The sequence below is a fragment of the Herpailurus yagouaroundi genome, unplaced genomic scaffold (genome assembly GCF_014898765.1).
Source record: "Herpailurus yagouaroundi ecotype Mexico unplaced genomic scaffold, PumYag 139, whole genome shotgun sequence".
Lineage (NCBI taxonomy): Eukaryota > Metazoa > Chordata > Mammalia > Carnivora > Felidae > Herpailurus > Herpailurus yagouaroundi.
In genome coordinates this window covers 3,011,958-3,037,892 of record NW_024412394.1, presented here as the reverse complement: position 1 = coordinate 3,037,892, position 25,935 = coordinate 3,011,958, and the positions used below count along the sequence as shown (strand labels likewise).

General features: G+C 44.4%; 1 protein-coding gene and 1 long non-coding RNA gene across 7 annotated transcripts in view; one reads left to right on the top strand and one right to left on the bottom strand.

Annotated features, from left to right (window-relative positions):
- The first annotated feature begins 955 nt into the window (after positions 1 to 955).
- LOC121029088 (uncharacterized) lies at positions 956 to 3,424 on the top strand. The gene is made up of 3 exons (XR_005789573.1): positions 956 to 1,088; positions 1,631 to 1,846; positions 2,829 to 3,424. It is a non-coding gene; the product is annotated as an uncharacterized LOC121029088 (long non-coding RNA).
- A 5,379-nt stretch (positions 3,425 to 8,803) lies between these two features.
- The window catches only part of MAPK14 (mitogen-activated protein kinase 14), a 76,928-nt gene continuing 59,796 nt past the window's right edge, over positions 8,804 to 25,935 (bottom strand). The window contains exons 9-12 of one of the 6 annotated variants that reach the window (XM_040473319.1): positions 17,486 to 17,565; positions 15,066 to 15,144; positions 12,053 to 12,226; positions 8,804 to 11,236 (exon numbers count right to left, since the gene is read on the bottom strand). In XM_040473319.1, coding sequence (XP_040329253.1) covers positions 11,169 to 11,236; positions 12,053 to 12,226; positions 15,066 to 15,144; positions 17,486 to 17,565 — 401 coding nt within the window. In that variant the 3' untranslated portion in view covers positions 8,804 to 11,168. Of the gene's footprint in view, positions 11,237 to 12,052; positions 12,227 to 15,065; positions 15,145 to 17,485; positions 17,566 to 17,698; positions 18,542 to 20,337; positions 20,946 to 21,788; positions 21,869 to 25,935 lie in introns of those variants that run through there. The other 5 variants (XM_040473318.1, XR_005789692.1, XM_040473322.1 and 2 more) reach the window with 5 other exon arrangements.

The following is a 25,935-nucleotide window of genomic DNA, read 5'->3' as shown; positions in this document are numbered from 1 at the left end:
GCTTATTTTAAGCAATCTCTACACCCAACGTGGGGCTCGAACTCACAACCCCGAGATCAAGAGTCGCACGTTCCACCGACGGAGCCAGCCAGGCGCCCCCCCCCGTTTGTCTGTTCTTTTCTATTACACATAATGCTGAGTGAAGAGGCCCCCGTAATCATTTCCTTGAGCCCAGTGGGGAAGTTTCTCCAGAACAATGACCTAGAAGCAGATGCGGAGTTATAAGGTATATATGCAGCTTCTACCCTTGTTAAGTCCTGCCAAACTTCTTCCAACATGTGCAAGTTTTACTTACAGCCTTGGTGTAGTCGAATGCATTAGCCTTTTCCTTTATGATTTCTGGGGTTTGTGACATGCTTCGAAAGCCCTTCTCCATTCAGATCTTTGGTTTGTCTGGAAGTGATTACAGCTAATGGAGGAAAGTAACTGTCCAGTTGTCTCGACACCATTTACTGACACAGATGACTGACTGACATGCATCACCTCTGTAGAATGTGTTTTTACAGATTTAGAAAATCTTCTAGAGGTGAAACCACCCTGTCAACAGCTCTTATTTCTGGGAAGTGGGATAATGGGCGCTAGGTAGCTGCATTTAAATTTTTGTCAACAGGGGCACCTGGGCGGCTCAGGCGGTTAAGCGTCCGACTGCTGATTTCGGCTCAGGTCATGATCTGACACGGTTCGTGGGACTGAGCCCCGCGTCGGGCTCCTCGGTGCCAGCGCGGAGCCTGCCTGGGATTCTCTCTTCGTCCCTCTCGTGCTCACACACTCCCCCACCCTCATAAATAAAAAAAAATAAATAAACGGAAAAAAAAAAACAAAAAATGGTCAACAGGGAAACAGGTTTCATGGTCACAAAAGAATAGTGGTAGTTAGAAAAAGTCGTGTGCGACTGGTGTGCTTGGTGCAAGTAGGAAACGGCTGGAGGGGTCACGTGACTGGAGGCTGGGGAGAGGCCCCGCGCGCGCCCGCGCGCACGCGCGCTGGGGTATTTCCTAACTGGGGAGCGGGTGGGACTCGTCAGCGGCAGAACAGCCTCCAGATGGGAACACGCCTCACCGCAAGCATCTGTCAGCAGTCATTACCAGGTAGTCACTGCCTCTGGCACTGGACAGAGCTGCGGGTGTGGGTTTTCGGTACGGGGCCCATGGCCTGTGTCATACCCGAGCCACGGCCGAGGGGAAACGGGTCCTCGTGTCACGGCAGCGGATGCTGGCTTTACACCTCACAGCCGGAAACAGATGACTGCATCGGCAGCCCCGCCCGCCAGGTGGAGCCCGCTGACCAGGTCGGGGACACACAGGCCTAGGACTCCCATGAGAAAGTCGCACGGCGTCGGCCGCGCGCCCGGGAGGGGGAGCAAGAGGTGCACCCGGCCCAGAAACGGCCACCAGCAATGAGCCCTCAGACGTGCTGTTCTTGGGGTGCCAGGGGAGTGGTACTGGCGTCGCCAGCGACTGTCTTCTTCCGCATTAGTATGTTACCTCCAAGAGGGCACGACTGTGACTTTTAGTCTTTCTCGTGTTCCCAGTGCCTGACCCAACAGATGTCTGTGAAATTGAATGAGGGTGCGAGATACCACAATGACTTCCAACTTTCCCTTCTTTCTCCCTGATATTTTCATTTGAAGGTGGCAGATGGATGGGGAAACAGTAGGAAGTTTCTGGATCATGGCCATCAGCCACCTTCAATCATCTTTTGATTCTCGTTCCAATTCATTAAACCGCGGTGCCTCCGACTCGGGTCATACAGCAAGATGCAGCCAAGAGAATCAAGAGTCCATTTATCCTGAAACTTGTCCGTTCCTGAGCTGGAAACTTCCACACCGCACCGTTTCTTAGGGCAGGTAATCTGTGCATATTTAGTATCTTTCTTTTGATGGTCTTTGCTCGGAAAGACTGTTGATTATACAAACAGGAAGCAGAGGGCAAGGTGATTTGCAAGCGATTAAAAGATGATAGTCATTCAGTGACTCAGTCAATAAAGATCGGCCGCCTGTTGTGTGTCAGGCACCATTCTAGGTGATGGGACACAGTCGCAAATAAGATGGCTTGTGCCCTTGAGGACGTACAGCCCCGAACTAACATTTATTGAGCGTTTAATGTATGCCATTGAGCATTTAACGTGCCTTAACTCATTTTATCCTCACCACAACCCTCTGAGGTAGGTTTCGAAAGATGAAGTAATTTACTCAAGATCGTACCACTTGGAGATAGAGGGGCTGGGCCTCGGACCCACGCAGACTGTTTCCAGAGCCTGTGTCCTTGACCTTTGCAGGTTTTTGCTCTCGAGCGGGTGATACAAACATCAGGCCATGACAAAACAATGTGACAAAACATGGCCAGGGCCACCACAGATCAATGCAGACACACACAAGTGGCACCCAGAAGGGACCGCTAATCCAAGCTGGGGGATGGCCAGGGAAGGTTTGCAGAGGGAGTGGTTATGGGTAGCCAGCCTGGAGGAGTGAAGAACGAGGCAGGGGGTTCTACACAGAGGGAACGCCATGCACAAAGACCAGAGGAGACAAGGCTAAAACACATGGTGGCATTCTACGAAGAGTACCGCTTTAGCGAGGGAGGGAGAAGTGACAGCTGGGGACAGAGGCACTGAAGGGGGGCACAGGTAGCTGCATGCAGCTCGTCCTCGGACCCACTTCTCTCCCGAGCGCTGGAGGTACCTTTCTATCGCAGGTGAGCAAGAAGGCAAGGGAGAGGGGACTGGGGCCTGGGAGATGCTCAGGGTGCCCTGAGTGAGGTGAGGCACCAAGTGCCTGGCTGTGGCTGCCGTGGACACTGGTGTCCTTTTCACTCCTCTCCTCTTTTCAGCCAGCAAGTCCTTAGGGAAACTATGCAGAAGGAATACAGTTTTGATTTTCTTTCGGGAACCAGGAGGGGTGTGTCTAATGTCAATGCTGCAAAACTGTGGAGGCTGGGGGTCCTTCAATGGCGATTTTTGATTTTTGAATCCAGCGTCAGCAGCCACGTGACTCGGGATGAGGCTCTGAGACATTACTTGGAGAGACTATACAAGTAAGGATATCAATTGCTTAGCATACAGGAGGGGTCGGTAACTGCTTTTTAGCAGGGAAGGCGGGGAACCGACAGGGGAGAAGAGGAAGTCAGATCATCGACAAGGTTTCGCTGCTTAAGGCTCTACAGCCCTTGAGTCATTTCTATGTCAGCCGGTTCTCAAAGGGTGACCTTTGGAAGCCGTTGCAGTCATTTTTGGTTGTTGCAATGACCAGAGCTTTCTGATACGTAGCGCACAGGAGGCATCATGCAGGGTGAGATTCTCAACGAGAATTGCTTCATATGACAAAATACATCCTGCCGGACATTCACAGGGGTGGAAAAATCTATTTAGGGCTACCTGAGCCTAGGCTGTAACTTGACTTTATGTGTAAAACACAGGCTCGTTGGTTTTTCTGTTTGGTGGTTTTTTGTGTATGTACTTAAAATTTCCAGGATCACAACTGAGTATATGAAAAAAGATTATACTTGTTTCATTTGAAATTTTACCAACAGTTGTCCCCCAATTTCAGAAAGTCACATGACCGACAGCAGTCCATCATGGCATTTGAGTTGCCAAGACAACACGACACAGTGGTCACATTCAACACGATTCTAGGTTTAGGAGCAAGTACCTAACTGCTTCCGTATGCCTTTTATGTATTTATGTATTTATTTATTTATTTATTTATTTTCTTTTTAAAATTTTTATTTTATTTTTGGAGAGAGAGAGACAGGGCGTGAGCAGGGGAGGGTTCGAGAGAAAGGGAGACACAGAATCCGAAGCAGGCTCCAGGCCCTGAGCTGTCAGCCCAGAGCCCGACACAGGGCTTGAACTCATGAGCCGTGAGATCATGACATGAGCCTAAGTCAGAATCTTCACTGACTGAGCCAACCCAGGTGCCCCTGCTTCAGTATGTCTCTTATGTGGTTATGCTTGAGCATTAGCGTATTGAAGTGTATCTTTTTTCTGTATCCATCATTTATATCAGATCATTCTATCTGCTTTGAAATCGTGTGTGTGTGTGTGTGTGTGTGTGTGTGTGCGCGCGTTGTCTATGAATTTCACTTCAGGATCATAAGAAGAATGTCTCAAGATATTAGTTAAGCATGTTGGATCTGATAAAGACTTGAGAACCACTGTTTTTTGCGAAGGGGCCAGGTTGGCCCTGTAGTTTTACATCTTCTTTGTGCCCACCGTCAAACGACACTCAAAATGTGGTGGTGTATATATATTTTCTTCATTGCAAAATTGGACTTAAGGTTACTTCCTTACTTCATTGCTTAATGACTTCTACATGAAGCACATTCTCCCAACTGAACTGATCAAGAAGTTTTGCAGTACAACAGTGTCCTGCTGGCGATGGGTACTCAGGCCACAGCCCCTGGCCTCAATAATAGTTTTCCAGAAACTTCCCTGGAGCTAGGCCCTGGACTATCTCGTCCAGGGAGCTCTCCTCCCAGGTGGCTTCAGAAGCTCACACTGCAGGGGCGCCCGGATGGCTCGGTCAGTTAAGCACTGACTTCTGCTCAGGTCATGATCTCGCGGTTCGTGGGTTCAAGCCCCACGTCGGGCTCTGTGCTCACAGCTCAGAACCTGGAGCCTGCTTTGGATTCTGTGTCTCCTCTCTCTCTGCCCCTCACCCCTCCCCCTCAAAAATAAAATAAACATAAAAAAAAAAAAGAAAAGCTCACACTGTGGGGAGGACACTCCCACACTCACTCTAATAGAACAGCCTCAGTGCCCAAAGTCAGTTCAAGAGAGATGCAAACTAACCAGTATCTTGAGTGTCCACAGCATACTGGGCACAGAGGTTTGTTATTTTGTTCATTTACAAATCTTCAGTCACCTGAAAACTAAAAGCTATTATCCCAGCATCACATACCTGACAAAAGCTTGAGTCAGGATTTGAACCTGAGATTTATGGCTTCAAAACCCAGTATTGCTTTCCACTGTGACCCACACCTGCCTAAGAAAATCTTGCAGTCGTACCCCAGTTTAACTAATACATTTTCTGGCGCTGTGGCAATGGCCCAAAAGCTTCTGAACAAAGAATAATTGTATCCACTCGACACCCACTTCCTTTTTCTTTTTTTGAGAAATGGAATAGCCTTAATCCAGTATCAAGCCTACCTTCTTCTGAACTATCCTTTTCTCCAAAAAAGATCTACTCCAGTTTTTAAAAAGCCCTTTCCTACATTGAGAATAGGTTAGTAGGTGTTAATCTTCAATTATTTCTTCAAGAAAAGGGTCTTTGTGGGGCGCCTGGGTGGCTGAGTCAGTTAAGTGTCCGACTTTGGCTCAGGTTGTGATCTCACGGTTCATGGGTTGGAGCCCCACATTGGGCTCTCTGCTGTCAGCACGGAGCCCATTTCGGATCCTCCCTCTCCCTCTCTCTGCCCCTCCTCTGCTCATTCTCTCTCTCTCTCTCTCAAAAATAAAGAAAGAAAAAAGGAAAGGCTCTTTGTTATTCTGCAAGACTAGAGGTGTCCCAGCTTTATTATTATTTATTTTTGTTTGTTTTGTTTAAAAAAATTTTTTTTCAACGTTTATTTATTTTTGGGACAGAGAGAGACAGAGCATGAACGGGGGAGGGGCAGAGAGAGAGGGAGACACAGAATCGGAAACAGGCTCCAGGCTCTGAGCCATCAGCCCAGAGCCCGACGCGGGGCTCGAACTCACGGACCGCGAGATCGTGACCTGGCTGAAGTCGGACGCCCAACCGACTGCGCCACCCAGGCGCCCGTTTGTTTTGTTTTAAAGTAAGCTCCAAGTATGGGGCGCCTGGGTGGCTCAGTCGGCTAAGTGTCCAACTTCAGCTCAGGTCATGATCTCACAGTTCGTGAGTTCGAGCCCCGCGTTGAGCCCTGTGCTGACAGCTCAGAGCCTGGAGCCTGCTTCACATTGTGTCTCCCTCTCTCTCTGCCCCTCCCCCGCTTATACTCTCTCTCTCTCTCTCTCTCAAAAATAAATAAAACATTAAAAAAAAAATAAAGCAAGCTCCAAGCCCAATGTGGGGCTTTGACTCACAGCCCCAGATCAAAGAGCCACATGATCTACTGACTTAGCCAGTCAGGTTCCCGAGGTGTCTCAGCGTTAGACCAGTGGTTCTTAACCAGGGATGATTTCGCACCAGCGGACATTTGGCAATGTCTGGAGACATTTCTGGCTGTCATAACTGGGAGAGAAGGGAGTATGCATGCGACTGTCATGATGTGAGCAGAAGTCAGGGATGCTGCTTGACAACCTACAGCGCGCAGGTCTGCCTCGACAAGTAACAATGTGACCCCGGATGCCAATAGTGTCAAAAACTGAAAAATCCTGCTTCAGATCCCCCCAATACACTAGGGAAGAAACTACCCAGGGCTCTCAGCTGGGGGCAGAATCCGGCTACACAGGAGTGGTGGTGTTATGCTTGTCAAGAGGCCCCACAGCTGGGTGCAGCCCCTTTCCACCCTGTGTTCTCCTGTCTTGGAAAGTTGGGCTCTGACCCTGGCAAAACTGAAATTGGGGGATGGATCTCCGGGTCTCACACACACACACACACACACACACACACACACACACACACATCTTTCTTCTGTTTGCCACTTACCTTCTCTCGCTCCTAATATATCCTGCACATGTACCCGTCTCCATATATGGTTTTCCACTGTAAGATGGCCATGTTATTCAAGTTCTCATTGGCAGAAATGTCAATATTTTGCTATCGCAAAGAACAAGACCCCGAGTGACCTTTTATTTCTTCATTCGTGCACTTGTGAGAAGTGTGTTAAGTCCAAAGCATATGTTGAGACATATCTGTATTATTAAAAAGGTCTTCATTTGCATTTTTGGTAGCTAAGTCCTCGTAGCTATCAGATCGTACAGAGAAGTGAAGGTCATCACACAAGCACATTCAACTAGTTAACGGACTACTTAGAAAATTTATCCCTTTTTGCTTCATAAGCCTCTGAACCCAGAATGTCTATCCTACCCATTCTAGTCTTCTGTTAGTCTCTAATTACGTTGTACGCATATGACCAATGACACAAATATGAGGCAGATTAACTGCAGCAAGTAAACCTTGCAAAAATGGTAGATTTGATAAACTTGATAAATAACGCTTGAAAACTGCTTAGATCTCAAAAATGTGGATCTGGCGGACTCCGACCAGCCAACAAAAAGGGAAAAGTAATAAAGTGATCACCAAGAGAGACTTAGAGAAAAGAACAATGTATCAAAAGATTGAGGTCTTTAGGAAAACTGAGGAAGCCTCAAATATTCTTGCCCAAATTCCCCCTCTGCGCTGCAAAAAATCAAAATGGGAAGGATACCGCAGGCTGTTAAAGACGGTGTCACGTGAGAAACATTTTGTTCTTTGTTCATGACAAAAGCCTATCTGAAATTATGAATATGCTTTTACAGTTCTGCTCCGTTTTCATGATCGTCCCAAACAGACTTCCTCTGTCCTCCAATCCCCACCACGTACTAGGAGATTCTGGTCCTCATTTTCAGTGGGTTCACTTTAGGGAGCTCTCTCTGGTGTCCATTCTCTTGAGCCACCAGGCAGCACCCACTCAGAAGCCTAGGAGGAAGGCTGAGTCACAGCACTCGTGCCTGGTATGCGAAGGCAAAATATTTCCTGCAACTGTCTGATCCTTGCAGGGGCGTATATATCACGTGTGACAACTGGGTCCCTTTCCTTTTACCCTCTTAAGAAGCGGATGAGGATAGGATGAAACAAAGAGTCTGTGCTCAGTTTGCCTTCTGCCATTATTCCCAGCTGCCAGCCTGGGACCACACGCCGCAGGACAGAACACCCGGCCGCAGGCTCTCGATATCCTCGCAGGCTGGGCCTCGACAATCCAGCCTGGGACACCTGTCAGCATTCCTCGGCCACTGAGAAAGGAAGCACACGGACACAGGCCCTGAAAACAGCCGCGAGACCTCGCGGACCTTTAATCCTGTGGTGCAAGTCACTTGTTTTGAGGAATACTGTCAGGGGTCATAAGATAAATGAGTCATAAAACAGATTGCTTAAAAATCTATAAACAATATACGTGTATAGGTACACATGCAACCTTCTCTCTGGCAATTTCCAAATGAAAATATACTTTCTACAGATAGAATGTCAAAGCTGAAAAGAACCCAAACAACTACTTAAACAAACTTCATTTTACACATGAGGAGACTGAAGTCCTAGGCCAGGGGTCAGCAAACTTTTTCTGTAAAGGGCCAGAGAGTGAATTGTTTAGACTCTGTAAGCTGTATGGCCTCTGCTGCAACGACTCGACTTTGTCACTGCAGCACAAAAGCAGCCATAGAAAATACGTAAATGTGTGACTGTGTTCTGATAAAATGTTACTTACAGACATTGAAATTTGAATCTTATATTATTTTTCACACGCTACAAAAATACTGTTCTTTTGATCCCAACCACTTAAAAATGTAAAAACCATTTTTAGTGGGCTATACAGAGACAGGCGGTAGACTGGATCTGGCTCTGGGGTCATACTTTGCGGACCCCTGTCCTGGGCTACTCTGACACCCAAGTGTAGTAATACAGAGCCTGCTGTGTTATACCTTATTTGCGATTTGCTCTATCTGTCCCATCAGTGACTCAGATCTGCTTCACCATAAAGTGGACAACTAAGGACCTCTGTAAGTGTTTTCTAAATTTCAGGAGTAATATTAAGATCTATCAGACACGTACGCCAGGCCACAATGGAAAGAACATCGATATGATGCCATATTGTGCACTAAATAAAATGCAATCAACATAAAAATATAAGAAACTTGAGAAACTCACTAAATTTGAAAAATAGGCTTTATTTTAACCAGTGGTATTGTATGACATCCTATACGGCATAACTGATTACAGCCAAGTTCATGAATACAAATACAATAGCAGTTTCCCTCATTCTCTCTTTTGCTTTCTGTTCAGAGAAATCAGGAGATGGGAGCCTGATGCTCAGAAACCAACGAGCTGTTCCAAGGCTCCGGCCGAGTCCAGGCTCCTGGAGCATATTCAGACTCCTAACACATACACAATCACATGTGCAAAGACCTTTATGAAAAATACTCAGAGCAGTATTTCTTCAGGAAATCACACTAGCATTTACAATCAGACACGGCCGATAAAATTCATCTTGTTGTGGATTGTGAGGATTTGAACTGCACATAAAGGAGATGAGGCCTTTGTGTCCATTTTTCTTTAAAGAGGGGGAGAATCTCAGGTGAGGTGCGGTCACCCATCAGCCTGCCTCCTTCCTTCTCGCTCCACAGCTGACTCAGGGGAGCTCCCCGTCCCTCCGGAGGGCATGCGCCACGGCACTGCGATACAGAAATGGATACACCTTGTCCCAAATACAAGATTTTGTCGCACCACCAACAGTGGAAGTGGCTTTACGCTTTCTTATTTCACAAAAGGTTTAAATACGTGGGCCCTTAGGGGGCACAAGATGCCTGAAATTCAGAAAATTAAGGAAGCAACTCTTCTCTACCCCTGAGGATATTTCATCTTTATGAAGTTGAAAATACAAAATATTAGAATAATTTGCCCTTTCTCCCCATCAAATGGAATCACATTCTCAAAGGATTCCTGCAATATACAAAATTCTGAAACAAAATCTTTTTCTCCCCAAACCAAGACCAAGATTTCAATGTAAAGCTGCCAAGAAGACCCTCTCCCAAAGACGGGTGGAAAAGACACCTCGTTACTTCTCTAATAACCACGTTTAGACAAAGATAGCGAAAGGAGTTTCTGGCCTCATGAGTTTTTATTTTTCACTTTGATTTTCAGCATTTCTTAGCATTGGCTATTGGGAGTGAAGAGAACAATTTGTTTTTCAAAGTCTGAGATATTCCCGGGAAGAGCCCTGATCTTTCCCGTGACGGTTCCCTATAAATAGTTTGTCAAAAACCAGACGGCAAGAGTGAAAATGCTATCCACCCATCTGTTCCATTTCTTCATAGTTTTCACATCAAAAGCACCTAGAGTATCAATTGTGTTCAACACAAAATAGCACTGGGACTGGAGAGAGGATGTCACCTGCCCGTGGCATCGGCCGAGGTGACGTGGGCTCTGAACTACCCAAGAAGTCTTCACCGGCAAACCTGCCAGGCACCAGGGCCTCCCGAAGAGAACAGACAAGCAGCTGTGCATGCTCAAATAGCAAGACGTGCAAAACACATCATCACTCTGCTGGGAATAAAGAGCACACAGGAAGTACACTGACAGCAAGAACCGGCTTCTGCCTGCTGGGGCCGATATGCGTGAGACCTTGGCACTGAAGGTCGGGGGCGAGCAGAGAGAGGGCAACACCTGGGGGGGGGTGAGGGGGAGAGAAGCACACACACACACACACGCATGCTCGCACATGCACACACGATGCCTCCAGGGGCTCCCTGGTTACTTTGGGTTCACGAGTGGCCGTCCAACAACCTGACTACTTGCCTGGCTCAGAATGTTCATCTGCCGCGCTCTCGAACTGCCTACACTTTCTTCTCTCCTTTTAAGGCACAAGCATATTTACAGTTTCAGACATACCTGCTGAGTTCTGAGACTCATATTAAGCAAAGTCAATCACAGACTAGCGCACAGAAGCCAGTTGGTCCTTTTCGGCTGCGTGTGTCACTGAGGGACGGCTTCTGAAGCAGCCAGAAAGTGTGAGCCCCTTCTCTGTGCCACTGTGGGATGCAGGCACGTCTACCCCCCACCGCAAGGCGGGGCCACAGGAGAGGCCAAAATGGCAAAAGCATGGCTGGGATCTGGGACGTTTAATATTTTTTACTTTGCATTTGACAAACCCTAACCAGAGGGCAGCTCTCGCCTGCCTGAGCTGACTCTCACAAAGAGCAAGCAGTGGCTGCCACAGAGCTTCTGGAACCCCACATGAAGTCACTGTGATCATAGTTTGCTCATATTCTCTTACCCCCCACCCCCCACCCCCCACAGAGACAGACACACACATGCACACGCACAGGAGCGCACACACACACACACACGCACACACACGCGCACACACACACACACACACGCACGCACACACACACCCCTTCCACCATGGAGGAAATCTTTGCAACAAGAGGCACTTGAATGATATTTGGAGAGTTCCCATGAAAAGGCCTTCCCCTCACAGTGAAGTGGGATCAACAAAACAGAAACCAGGTGCTCAGGATTCCATCTCTTCTTGGTCAAGGGGTGGGGGCACAAAGCTGACGACTTCATCGTAGGTCAGGCCTGGAAATTGGGAAGGAAAAGTAGGATGTGAGGGTTCAGATGATTCTCTTTGCTGGCAAGCACTCGAAGCTTCTAAGTTCGAGATCCTTCCTCCCCGTGCAGGCTAATGGTTTGATGGGTGACTTCAAAGAACCGCCTCATTGCTTATGTGCGCTATCCTAATGGAACGTGTGATTACACGGCAGTTCAGTGATACACGTGAAAGAACTATTTTTACTTCTATGCTTTATTCCTCAGTGTCTCCTCTTTAAAGTTCTCTGGAGCAGGAATAACAGAGCATTCTTGCAAGCTACAGCAACAGGTAATTTTGGCTTGGGGATTTAACTGGAGTTCTGAATGTGTGTTTTATGGAAAGACTTTGAGATTGGACATAGAGGAGACATAGGCTCCATTTCTGGCTGTGTCCCTAACTAGGTCTAAGGTAACAGACAAGATAAAAACTCTCCATCAATTGTAAAACTATAATTCTATAGTTCTATCAACTGTAAAACTATAAAAATACCTTATTCCCTACTTAGAGAGATGTTGTAAATGCAGATTCTGAGAACCTCAAAGCTCTATACAGATGTGAGGGGTTGTGTGCAAAATCAGACCAGACAGAAGCACCTCAAAGGTCCAGAGAGTATCATCTACAACAGACAGTTGCCATCAGGGAAACATACTCGTTCTGCATCAAAGACACTAGTGACAAGTTTTAACAAGTCGGTTATAACCAGAAATTCTATTTTCCCACAGCTTTTGGTTAGTGGCTCACCTAAGAAAGATTTTTAAATCTAAGTCCTCACACTAGATGTTAATCCTGCTCTTATGACTTACTCTTCCATTCATCTATAAGGAGGTCCCTGCTTTCAAAGGACTGATCATAAGGATCAGCCACTGGTTCATCATCAGGATCATGGTACTGGGCAAAGTAGGCGTGTGCAAGTGCTTGGGCCGCTGTGATTCTCTTGTCTGAGTCCAGTACAAGCATCTTCTCCAGCAAGTCCACCGCTATCAGTACATGGATTGGACAGAAAAAAAAAGAGTTTTTAACATGGTAGCAAAAAATTATGCTTTATTAAGCAAACACACAATTTTGACTCTTCATAATAAACAAAATAATTCTCCTCCCAAATGTCTGCTCTAGGATACATTATCCCTCTTCTTCGTGTGTGTGTGTGTGTGTGTGTGTGTGTGTGTGTGTGTGTATCGTGCTTTTTAAGAATACATTACTAAAGAGCGATTTTTAAAAATAACTGAGATTCTGTTTGAACAAGCTTTTGTGGAACGCCAATGTCAAACTGCTACCACTGTAGTCAAACTGTGTCAAAATGAAAGCCTATAACCAAAGTAATCAGGAAAAGGTAAGCAGCCTGATTTTTGTTTTTTTATTTTTTTGTCTGCTTGCACTGTTTATTTACTGACATAAGGCAATGAGTATCCATTAAACAGATCTTCAAACAATGAACAAATTGAGGGTTTTACATGGGTGTGTGGGCGAGACATGGTATTTGGATAAAGGAAATAAAATTTTCACTATGAAAAATTTCAGTGTACAAAACAATAGTACAGTGAATACTCATATGCCCACCACCACCCATATCCAACAATTAAGATAATCTAGGGGCGCCTGGGTGACTCAGTCGGTTAAGCATCCGACTTCAGCTCAGATCATAATCTTGCAGTCTGTGAGTTCGAGCCCCGCGTCAGGCTCGGTGCTGACAGCTCAGAGCCTGGAGCCTGCTTTGGATTCTGTGTCTCCCTCTCACTCTGCCCCTCCCCTGTTCAAGCTCTCTTTCTCTCTCTCAAAAATAAATAAACATTTTAAAAAGTTTTTTAAAAAAACAAGAAAACATTATCTATCTACTTAACTGTGTTTTCTGCTGGACCATTTTAAAATAAAATGATAGGCATGGTACTTTACCCCTAAATATTTCAGCATAAAGACATCTTTCTATATAGTCACAAAACGATCATATCTGACAAACAGATAATTCTCAAATATCATCTAAAATCCAGCTTATGTTAACATTTCTCCAATTATCCTAAAGTTGTCTTTTATACGTAGTTTGTTCAAACCAAGATCCAGTTAAGGGTCACGCACTGCATTTGACTGGGTTTCCTAGGGTGAAAAGTACCAGGTCCTAATAACCAATACCTTGATGAGGAATAAGGTTGGGGCAAGAAAAAGATTCCTCTAAGATCTTGACAGATACAAATATACACACCACATCAAAGGGCAATTTAAGCTTTAATTCATGTTTTGAGAATGCCAGTTAAACATGATGCCAGTGACTGACAAAATACAGCTGTCACTATTTACATCGTTGGTGTACTCCTGCTCAGTTAATATGCTGGGCACAAGTTCATGGTCAGTAACAACATGTTCTGTCTGCAAGAAGAAACTCTTTGTATGACATCACTGTTTGGCAGTGAGCTATGAGGCATGTTTAAATCCTGACAAGTGCAGTGCTGAACACCAGATGGCCCAAAGCCTCCATTCAACTCATTTGCAGTCTGTATTGCTAGGTGGTATCCAGTTCTTTTGAGAATATTTAAATTCATGATTCCAGAGAAGGATGGATGTGACCTAAATAAACTGCTGGGACACACACATACCTCCCCCCTTCTCTAGAAAAGTGAGTTAACAAGTCTCTTTGAGTTGGCTAAGAGGAAGTCAAACAGTGAGCACTGCCAGGTCTGAAACATGAACTGATAGGATGAAAATACATTCAGAACAGAATGACAGACAAGAAAGCTACCAGCATACAACATGATTTCCCAACATCCTAGCGTATTTGCGACTCAAAGAGAGCTTCTCACAGATCCTTGAACTGGATACTACAGCTCAAATAAATCATACAAAGCCAACGGGAGCGTACCAGGGCAGATGCAAACCTCAACCGACCGCACAGAATTCTGTATACCCCTGATGAGTCTGTGGACTCATTTTTGGATGTGAGAGTGGCCCAGCTGAGGTCTGGCACGCTTACGATCTCCAAGGCTGACACAGGCTCACCCAGAACTGCCCAACTTTTCAAAAAAGGTAAGCATCTCTGCTATTGTAAGAATTATCACAGTAACACTGAAATCACTCGCAACAATCACTATGGAAGAAGTACTTAAAACGGTAAAGCCACTCAGCCTTCACTACAACCTGAAGAGGGAGTCGTGATTATCAGCCCTCGGAGGATAAAACTAAATGGGAAGTGCAGCTGCTGGGACCCATAAGGAGAGGGAGGACCCACTGAGAGATTCCAAAACATCCCACAGCCTTGCACATATAACATGTGACATATAACACACACAACACAATCTTCAGAAAAGAGAGAAGGTTGATTATACTATTATCATAGCATTGCCCCCTCCCTGTCATAGGAAGGCCCTGATCTGATTTTTCTGTGTCTGCCGTTAAAAAGCACTGTCCACTGCACAGTCCTTGAATCAGGGAATTAGAGGCTCAGGCAATGACACTTTTAGAGGCCAACCAAAGCATCTATTAGCCCTAGCTTTAAGGAATAAAGCAACTCCCCCCCCTTTTTTTTTTTTTAATGTTTTATTTATTTTTGAGAGAGCGTGTGCACACACACACAAGTAGGGGAGGGGCAGAGAGAGAGGGAGACAGACGATCCAAAGCAAGCTCTACACTGTCAGCCCAGAGCCCGATGTGGGGCTTGAATTCACAAACCGTGAGATCATGACTTGAGCTGAAGTTGGATGCTTAGCTGATGGAGCCACCCAGGTGCCCCAGTGGTACCCTATTTAATCAAAAGGAAAAACTCTTCTTCAGATCCCCAATTTATGTCATAAACAAGTCAATATCCTTGAGATGAGGATATGATCAACTTACCCAAGGGATTGGCACCAATAAATACATTTGCAAAGTTCATTTTCGGCATCTGGGTCAAAGACTGAATGTAGTTTCTTGCCTGTAAAAATAAAAGGTTTTCAAAATGGCTTTGTTCAATAATGTTACTGCTCCCGGAGTCTCAGTCCTGCCAAGGAACAAGTGTTAACTGACAAAATCTGCTAGCTTCGGTATTTATGACTGTCTCTGATATTCAGTTAAAGACTTCTCTTTTACTGCCTTATGTATGATCATCACCTTTGTTATTCTGGTTATCTCTCACAGTTACATTTCAAGTGAATGAGAATGCTAACCAATTAAGTTCCCTTTTAATAGCTTTCTGATCAAAGGATCAGAAGTTTAAAAAAAAAAAAAAAAAAGAGGCCAGGAGATCTAAGAAGCTCCCCTTTCTGAAACAGCCTTCCTAGAAAGCTAAAATTAGCACAGGGATTGGTACTCCTAAGGAAAGTCTAGGACTAGCAGTCTTCTGATGGTGCTGATCTCAGTAGGTACTCTTGGTACATAAAAAGGATATTCATGTTAAACCTTGCTAACAAAGTAATCTTGGTAACAAGAAAGTAAACATAAGCCTAGTATATTATTCTAAGAGTCTTGAACACATTTAAAAAACACTAATTATTAAGAGTAACAAACAATAGTGGGTTATAAGTTACACGGCTTGTGCAGAAATCTTTCCCCTACCACTTAGAAGGTACATCTTTTGGGGCTAGTCCTCAGCTAACAATCAGTGACCTCATCTGCAAAATATTAGTATTAGATATTAGTATTTGGCTTGCCTGTAACATACAGTCACTGTGATACTCAAGTACGATAAAAGTTTATGAAAGAGCTTCAAACTAAAATTCTGACACAAACATTTATATTACCAATATAGTTGTTATTAGTTTGGTCCCTACGGTGGAACAGGCTTGAGTTTCTATCTTGAGTTTATCACTTTGGGTAAGTCACTTACTCTCTTTAAGTCTTGAGTTCCTCTTCTGTAAAATGAGATTAACAATGCTGACCTCACCAGGCTGCAGTGAGGATTAGAGATAATAAGCCAGCACTTCCTCAGCACAGTGCTTGGTTCAGAGTGATGGCTCAATAGACATTAACTGCCAACACCGTTGCCTTTAGAAAGTTTGCTCTCATTCACTAAGGGTGTTTCAACTTCACAAGTTCTGAATTTCACCCTAAGGAACTTAAGGCACCAAATATTATTCAGGACTGATAGCTCTACCAAGGCAAGCCAAAAACTGGTCTTGAGAATAATCATATAAATACAAATGTAACTCATAAATGTGTACTTCAGAGATTAGGTATTAAACTATGTCTATGGACATCCCTGTTTCAAAAAGTAAACCCCACTCACTATCAGTCCATCTGAGATAAAATTTCTTTTATCTTAACCACTTCCTTAAAATTCCTGTTTTAACAAGGCTCAACACTAAACGTATGTGTGTACGCTGTATGTGTGTAAAAATGTACACGCACACACAACCTTAGAAAAAGTTCTGGTTGCTAGGGTAACTTCACCTTCTTAGTCATTGTATGTGGCGCAAGTAGAAGTCCGCTTTGAAAAGCCGTTGAGTCCGATTTGAAAAGAACTCGACTGTCCACATGGCTGTAATCCCTTCCTACTTGAGCGTAAAGATAAAAGGATGAAGGGAAAACAGAGGCAAGAGAGACCTGTCTGTCTCATGCAGGGAACAGTCATCCCTCTAATAAGATTTTTTAAAAAAAGGTAAATTTCAAGACTGAAATATAGCTGAAATAGAAACAAAGCTGCTGGGAAGGGCCTCTGGATGCCAACCTGGCTCCCAAAAGCATTAAAGGCGCCTTAGAAAGAAGTGCCCCAATCACCTCTGATAAGAAAGCTAGCATTAGATTAAGTAGTAAGAACTGGTCCAGAAGACACCTTATGCTGTATCAGTGTTCATATTTATTCCATATTATTTACATATTTTCTTTTAAATACAGTACTTATTAGTGTTGGATATTTTACTGATTTTTTGTATTTTAAAGGAATAATACTCTTTTGCTCATTATAAAAAATTGACGAGTAGACCATCCTAATGGTCCTCAGTTAAATACACTTCCAGCCTAAAGCCATCAGATGGTAACATACCCTAACTAGGAACACACAACAGTCTCTTAAGCACTAAATTCATAAAACCCAAATATAGAAGTAATATCATTTTCTATTTACAAGCCTGTAAGTTATATTCTCAATCCATAGGATTGGATGACATTTTATCCCAAATGTCAACATCTTGCAACAGCACACGGGCAGTCATCAGTAGCCTTCAAGGCACATGCAAAAGCACTCAGTGACATTAAAAACTGTGTTGATTATACAGTGGCAATAAAATGAAATGTGGCCTTCTGAATTGGATATCCCTATACAGTCTGTTTGTTCTCACCTCATGGCTTGGCATCCTGTTAATGAGATAAGCAGGGGGGGTCCCCGTCAGACGCATAATCTGCTGAAGCTGGTTAATATCTTAGATGCCTAGTCAAGGGCATTGTTAAACATACAGTGCAAAAAAATAACTTTCAACTCAAGTTTTTAAGAAGGCCAAAAAAGCCACCCCAAAACAAAGGAAAAACCCACCCACTCATTCCCCCCACCCCCACCCCAGGCCAGAGCCCAAGGCTGTATGTTAAGGCACACTTCTATGAATGGCATGAGAGTTATTAGGCATGCAGCCAGTGACTGGCCATGCAGATAAGAAAAATTGCTTTTCTTTCATTTTAGCATCATCTTTAACATGAAATATTTTAGGCTCCCTGGAAAGAGACTGCCCTGTGATCCAGGATGCCAGCCAGAGAACTGTTTTCAACAGGATGGCCCAAACCTGTTTGCTTGGGGATGGGGGGGGGGGGGGGGGGGGGGGGGGTAAATGGAGAGGATTCAGAAAATTTTGATTTGGCTCTGGAGAAAATAAAACTTTCAATATATCCATTCAAGGAAGAGGTTAAATTTTTGTGGCACAGGTTCTGGTGACTCTCCAAGGCACCACCCCTCCAATCTTAAGACATGGCCGGGTGTGTGAGCTGATAAGCAATGCCAAGTTTCAAAGACATTAGTCGTGGTACATTTATAACATGCCACAAACACACAGTTTGTGTGTTATCACAAACACACAAACACACAGGAAGAAACAGGAGACACGGGGGAAAGTTAGAAGCCAATGGCAAGGACGGAACAGAAGTCACAGGCCACTGATGGTGTTCTAGCAAGCCTCAGTGATTTCCTCCACAAGTCTCTAACAGGTGGACAGGCTGACTCCACTTCATAAACAGCCGGGAGGGAGCCTACAAAACAGTCTGCCGGGACCGAACCATGAGGTCTTCTGTAGGTACGCGCGCGTATGTAAGCGGCACTCCAAACTTTCCTCTTCGTGCTGTCCCATCAGCTTTAACACAATTCCCCCGCCTCCAAAGTGCTGTAAGAACTGCCAGTTTATCATGTGTTCCTATTAAAGGAGAAGTGATGGGATTTTGAAAATCAACACAATTCAATAAAAATGGTCTTGTATTCCCTTTCTTCTTAAACCTTTCGTTCCCCGCTGCGGCTGGCGTGGCATCTTCAGTGAGCACCCTGGTCAAGTAATTACATTTCTTTGTGGCTCCCTTCAGTAGCTCCAATGCCCTAGGGGTCGGATGACGTGTGTAAGGCTGGCCATCAGGAGAGGGCTGGGGCCACACGCTCCACCCTGCCTGTCACATTCTATTTCACACCGGCCCAAAGACAGGCCAGCAGATTCAAAAGGTGGCATGAAGTCGTTTTAACTTTCTCTCAACAAAGTTTAGATTTACCTTTAAGCAAGTTACATAACGAACGTTACTTTGCATGCCAAGAAATGTAACCACAGGGGGCCCGCTAAGTAAACCCCCCCCCCCCCCTGCAATAGTGGAACACCAGTTGGGTTTTAAAATCTTAAAATCCTGCCACCTCTCTGGTCTTTCTTGTGAACAACACTTGGCCTGTGCGTTTTCTGTCTTTGTTTCCTTTAGTCAAATAGGTTCTTATACCCCCTTCCTGTCAGGGGGTTAGGAAGAATAGATTTCTAGAGAAAAATGTGAGTCAGTGAAAGGGCTTTTGCATTTTTAGTATGAGATTTTTTTTGCTCTTTCACTGATTACTATAGGTGTTGGGTCACTAACCAAAAAACTCTCTCCTCAGCCATCCACCATGACCCATTTTATCCCCTTTTCTCCCAGCACATCCCAACTTGTTCTCAATCAGCCCACCCATTATCGCATTTTCTTACAATGTCTTATTATTTATTGATTGAATTTCTACATCAGTGATGACATCACTACCTCACTATTCTTCACGAGTGATGAAAATAGCTATTGGCTTTCTTTTTTTATTACATTCCTTCACTAATGAATTTTTCTTTTCATTTCTAATACCTTTACACAGGTTTCCTCACCTGGCTTTGTTATTTACACAGCATGTATCCTACACATCATGTGCTTTTAAAATAAACTGGTACTTGGGGAGTATCACTGACATCAAATTAATCTTGTCTACCGTTTTGAAAGTTTAAAACCCCTTTTTTGGGGCGCCTGGGTGGCGCAGTCGGTTAAGCGTCCGACTTCAGCCAGGTCACGATCTCGCGGTCCATGAGTTCGAGCCCCGCGTCGGGCTCTGGGCTGATGGCTCGGAGCCTGGAGCCTGTTTCCGATTCTGTGTCTCCCTCTCTCTCTGCCCCTCCCCCGTTCATGCTCTGTCTCTCTCTGTCCCAAAAATAAATAAATGTTGAAAAATAAATAAATAAATAAATAAAACCCCTTTTATTTACTCGCCATAACCATGTAGGAAAAAAAAAACAACTGTCTTATTCCTGTACTCAATACAATATTATTTGAGTGCGTTCTATATTCTGGTACTCCATTTTATTATGCCCAACTCTAGAGCTATTTAAATGTATAATATATCCTATTTCACCGAAGATAAAGGTGATCTCATTATTAGTTTGGGCACTTGATGTTGTTTCTTTCTTAACAATAAATGATGGATTAATAATAGGTAAATACTATATTACCCATGCTTTTTCTTTTAGAAATTCTTATGACTAACAGCACACACCTATAAGGTGGATGGTTGGGGTGGGAGACACGACTAAGCAGGAGCTGCTAACAGCCTTTCCCAGACAGGGAATGAATTTACTATCTTAGTCTCATTAGTACTATCAGTAAACAAACTGAACTTCCTCCCAACCCCGCTCCCTTGCCCCCGTGTTTTCTCTATTACCGGTTTTTCTCAGCAAATGCATTTAAAACAATAAGGCACCATCCTCACTACGCAGCATCTCGTATCTTCTTTGATTCATTCTATCCAGCTTCTGCACTTCATAAAGCAAAAGAAAACACTCCTTTGGGTTAACACTGTGGTCAGTAACTCTGACAATGACTTTCAAAATAGTGTGCAATCGCATGAGATTCAAGTTTAGAGATCATGTTATCAGAACATCTGATATCTATGCTCAGCTCTGCCAAGTGACTCAGTGCATGACTCAGGCAAGTCACAGCTTTTCTGTGCTTTTCCTTCTTCTTCTTAAATAAATAAATGAAACAAAATAATAGAGCCAGCACAGTCTCTTACATCCCTCAGAGTAGAAATTGATAAATACACTGGACTTTGTGGTCTTTTAAAGGAATGTACCAGAAACATATCAGATGACAATATTCTTTATTTTGTAAGGGAGACGATGAACCATTCAAACTCACCTGCTCAAGCCTGCCTCCAGCTACCCAGCAGTCCGTCCAATTGGGCAAAGGGACCCCGTTAGTCAGAATGCTGGGACGAGAATTCAGGAAGGCACGACTGGAGCTTGGCTCCACAGCTCTTTTTCCCTTTTAGTCAACTGCCTGGCGGCAGACAGAGGAGAAAAGGGAGAAAGGCTGAGCTTTCATGATCTCTCTCTTATCTCTGGCCCTAGAAAATGACCAACAGCAGGAAATCGGAGCCAAAGCAAGCCAGAGTCACATTCCCACGGCTTCTCTCTAAACCCCTGCTTAGAGGCAGGAAAGCATTAGCTCTAAAGCTTTTTCTCAGGTTATTTGACTTGTAATTACAAAGTCAGGCTGTGGGAGGAAGGATTTACAAGCCAACTCCAGTGGATGTGAAGTACTAGGACTGGTCTGGAGACAGGGTGGAGAGATGGCCCTGCTGAGAATAGACAACTTATACAAGATGTAGAGTTGTCGATTCTAAAACAATAAAAAGCAGGAACTTCTGGAAAAGGGCAGTAGCGTGCACCCAATGCACACTTCATCCTCGTGGTGATGAAGCTAGACTAGTACATGGTGAAGCTCATGCTCTGAGAGCAAGCACTAACCAGAATATAAAAAGAGCTCAGGTATATGTGACACTGCTGAGGAAAATGATGTCAGGGCTTGGTAACAGAGACCAATTTTCCATTGATCTCTTGGAATGAGTTAGAATCTCAAATCATTTACTGGGACACGACTGCTCAATACCAGCTCTCATGATCTATGTATGTACTCCAACAGAGAACGAAACACATGCACGTGAGCAAATGTGTACACACACACACACACACATACACACACACTTATACTTCATCCTGGAAGTCAGCACAAAAGGGCACACGTGCTTACAAACATACCCAGGTCAAAGTACAGATTGAGGGAAGCGGCAGAGGCTCCCAACACGGCAGATCATGAATTACAATCAAAGCATCAACTCACAGACTCTGAGGAGATTTTCTTCAAAAGATCAGCCCCTGGGGTTCCAACGAGTCTTAAAATGAGCTTCAACTGATCAATATCTAATGGTGGACTATAAAGGAAAATGTTGGGACAAAATAAAAATAAAAAACACAAACGACAACAAAACAAACAAACAAAATACCCCAATAACAAAAAGTGAAAACCCCCAGCCAAGCCAAAATGGTGAATTAACCTAGATCAGGGTTTCCATGGATGGTCACTTCAAGTAGAACATGTTCCTCCTGTGCAAAGACTCAAAATACTACCACTCACACCCCCAATTTATATTCATTCCGGGCATCTGTCAACATTACCTATCAGTAAAATGAAGCGACTTTAGCTGGCTCAAAGACAGCAGGTGACAGCACAAAAGCTTCACTCAGTCCACACCTAACCTCTTTGCCTTCCACCAAAGCGTCAGAAGCCAGTTGAGCAGAAAGCACTGGCAAGCAGAGTGCTACACGAACAGAAAGAGCAGCAGAGCATAGGAGCTAGGGCTGGCCAAGCTCCCCCGGGAATACTCCCCCGAAAGGCTTGACCCAAGGAGCTTGTAATAGGACAGGAGCCTGCGACTACCCCAGGGCCTAACACCACTGGAGCATGCCCTCTGGGAAACCTCTCCCTCTGCAATGGCTAGAGCAGGCAGAGAGGAGCTGTGAGTGATAGTCGGCCAGCAGAGGGCCCCACTCCCCCACTGCATCCGCGTGTTCTTCAGGAGCGCCATCATGAAGCAGAACAGGAGAGTTTTCCATCTCACAAGCGCAGTGACACACCTCACACATCCCAGAGGCTCTACACAATAGGCTACAACGTCCAAACCCTTATTCGGGTAGCCAACTCTTCCGCGTATGTGCATGTATTAACCAGAAGACAGAAACTGTTCGTTTGTTCTTATTGCCTTTAGTCTGGCCCAAAAAGGAAGTTAAAAGGGGAGAGAAAAAAATTATATAAAGTAAGCTTTTAATACTCTCTATGAAAGTGTGAGAGTTTATCCACGTCTCTACTGACATTCGGGGAAAAGGAGGGGAGGATGACTGTCTTCTGGTGCCTATCACACATCCTGTCAGGTTGTTGGCATATTAGATCCTTCTCAACCTCAGATCTCACTTCCTCAGAGAGGACTCCCCCCACATTCTAAATAAGAAAGCCCCTTCTTCCTTGTATTCTCTACCCTAGCACAATGCTTGCAAACGTCAATCTATAATTACTTCGTTTGCTTTCTGTCACCTCTGCTGACCTGTATGTAGCTCCATGAGGGCACGGGCCACCCTGACTGCCACCTATCCCCCCGTGCTTAGCCTGCCATCTGCTACATGGTGGGCACTCGAAATATCTGAGGAGATCTTCTCCTCAGGAAGCAGGAAGGAAAGGAGGATGGAAGAAAATATTTCTGTTTATGATTACACATATAAAGGTAATACGGTGTAACTTAAAATAATGGCTTCTGCAAACCACAGTTGCCTAAGTTACAGGAATTACTTACGCAATATCACTGGCATCTTGCCCTGTTCTTCCCCGTCCCCACCCCCACCCAAGAAACTGGCTTAAATGGAAGAACATTCTAGACAGGAGTCAGCAAACCCCAGCCTGCTGCCTGTTTTGAAAATAAAGTTTTATTGGAACACAGCCATGCCCATTCGTTTATGTACTGTCTGTAACTGCTTTCACCCTACACAGCAGAATTGAGTAGTTACAACAGAAACCATATGGTCCCCAAACCCTAAAATATTTACTATCTGGCTCTTTAAGAAAAGGTTTGCCAAACCCCAGCCTAGACCCAAACAATTTGTGTTCTGTAGAAAGCAAGGTTAAATTAGAAACAAGTCCACTCACAGAAATCATTTCTAAATTAAATATAGTAGAGAACTTTGTCATCTGCAAATGGCAAAAATCAATGTGTTCTGGAGGTTAAAATTTCAATACTGATTCTTAGTTCAAAGTGCTGACAAGAAAAAAAAAAAAACTAAAGCATGCAGTAATGGGGACAGAGAGAGGGGGATGGACGAATATGGTCTTGCTTAAAAAAAATCAAATTAAGGGGCGCCTGGGTGGTTCAAGTGAGCATCCGATTTCCACTCAGGTCATGGCCTCACGGCTTGTGAGTTCGAGCCCCGTGTTGGGCTCTGTGCTGACAGCTCAGAGCCTGGAGCCTGCTTTAGATTCTGTGTCCCTCTCTTGTGCTGCTCCTCCCCCACTCATGCCCTGTCTCTCTCTCTCTCTCAAGAATGAATAGAAAAACATTAAAAAAATAAATAAAATAATAAAATTAGCTATATGACAACAGAATTTAGTACAGGATCCCCTCTGCCCATTTTAATTGATTCAGTTTACAAGTATTAAGTCCCTTCACACTCTTCAGGAACAAATTTAACTGGGTAGCTCTCCCACAACACAAAGTATATCATATATGAAAACCAACTAGACTACTTCAACTCTTTTTTTTTTTTTTTTTTTTTAATTTTTTTTCGGGACAGAGAGAGACACGGAGCATGAACGGGGGAGGGGCAGAGAGAGAGGGAGACACAGAATCGGAAACAGGCTCCAGGCTCTAAGCCATCCGCCCAGAGCCCGACGCGGGGCTCGAACTCACGGACCGCGAGATCGTGACCTGGCTGAAGTCGGACGCTTAACCGACTGCGCCACCCAGGCGCCCCTAGACTACTTCAACTCTTAAACAGGTAGTTTTACAATATATGCGTCAAAATTAATCTCGGGAAATAAAACTGTTGAGATTGGTACTCTTGTTTAAGAGACTTCTGACTACTGAAATGAGAGTCAAGTTTTACACTCCCTTCAGGGAAGCCAGAAGACTCTGGGCTGAGTTTCTTAACCGCCCTACCTTCACCTCATCATACCTGAAGAGTGTGGCACTCCCACTAGTCACAGAGGCTCACGACAGCAATGAGCTGGGGGCCCCATGTCTCTGCCAGTATAAAACAATCACACGTCTGAAGAATAAAGCCCGAATTCCTAGCCCCTCATGGCCCTCCCTGACTTGGCATCAAGCTTCTTTTCTGACTGCCTCAGACGGTTTGCTTCAACGCACACCAAATATTCTAGGCAACTCTAAGCTTCCACCTTCTTATTTATGCAAGTCATACGCAGGAATATCCTCCATTCTCCCCTCCTATCAAGTCTTTTCTTATTTATTCTACAAAGTCCTACTCAAACAAGAACTGTGCTGTGAAGTCTTTCTGGACATCTTAAGTTCGAATTACTTTACTTCTTCTCAATACCTTATTTGTACCTCTATTATGGCATTTTTATCACTGTCTTATTTTATAATGAGAGAGCAGACATTTGTTCTGGTAACTCCTATAACTCACTTTCCACTGAGTATGATCACTCTGGTTTGGGGGACAGGTACTATCTCATCCCCAGCACCTTCCACAGTGTAGTTTGATAAATATTGGTTGGCTTGAAAAGACTAGTTGTAATATGCTTTCTAACTCAGCTCCAGCCCTCTGCCTTGCCCTAAAAAGCCTATAATGACCATACTCGATGGATAGTCTAAATACAAAAAGTAGTCCAGAAAAGTTGCTTCACTTAATATCAGGCCTAACAAAGCCCTCAAACCTTCCAACTGAAGTGTCTACACCATGAAGAGTACGCAAGTATAAAGCCATGAGTGTGTAAGGGCTATGGGCAAAGAGAGTGGCTACAGCATGATAGCCAATACTTGGGAGATTACTAAGCACACAATGCAAAACAAGAATCTACTTAGTAGCTAAAAGCACTTGTAAGAGGGAAGTCAAAGCATGCAGACCTCAGAAGAAATCACCATAGGTTCTCCAAGAGCTGGCAAATCCATTGAAATACAGGTCAGTCTTCCAATAGTACCAGCTACTGTAAGGCCACTACAATTTGTCCAGGCAGTTAAGGCCAGAAGGTGCTTCAAGCAGCTACATAAGCAGAGCAAAGCAAAATTTATCACATAATGACAATTAGTTATCTCCACAACAAGCCATCCTTCATAATTGGTTTAACCCTCTTTTTCCCCCCTAGACAGAAGAAATTTTTCCTGTTAGGTAAACAGGTATTTCAGTTATAATGATCAAATTGTCAAAATTCAAATCATAAATGTCTTGGTCCTTTCTAAAACAACCACTGAGGCCCAAGATTACTC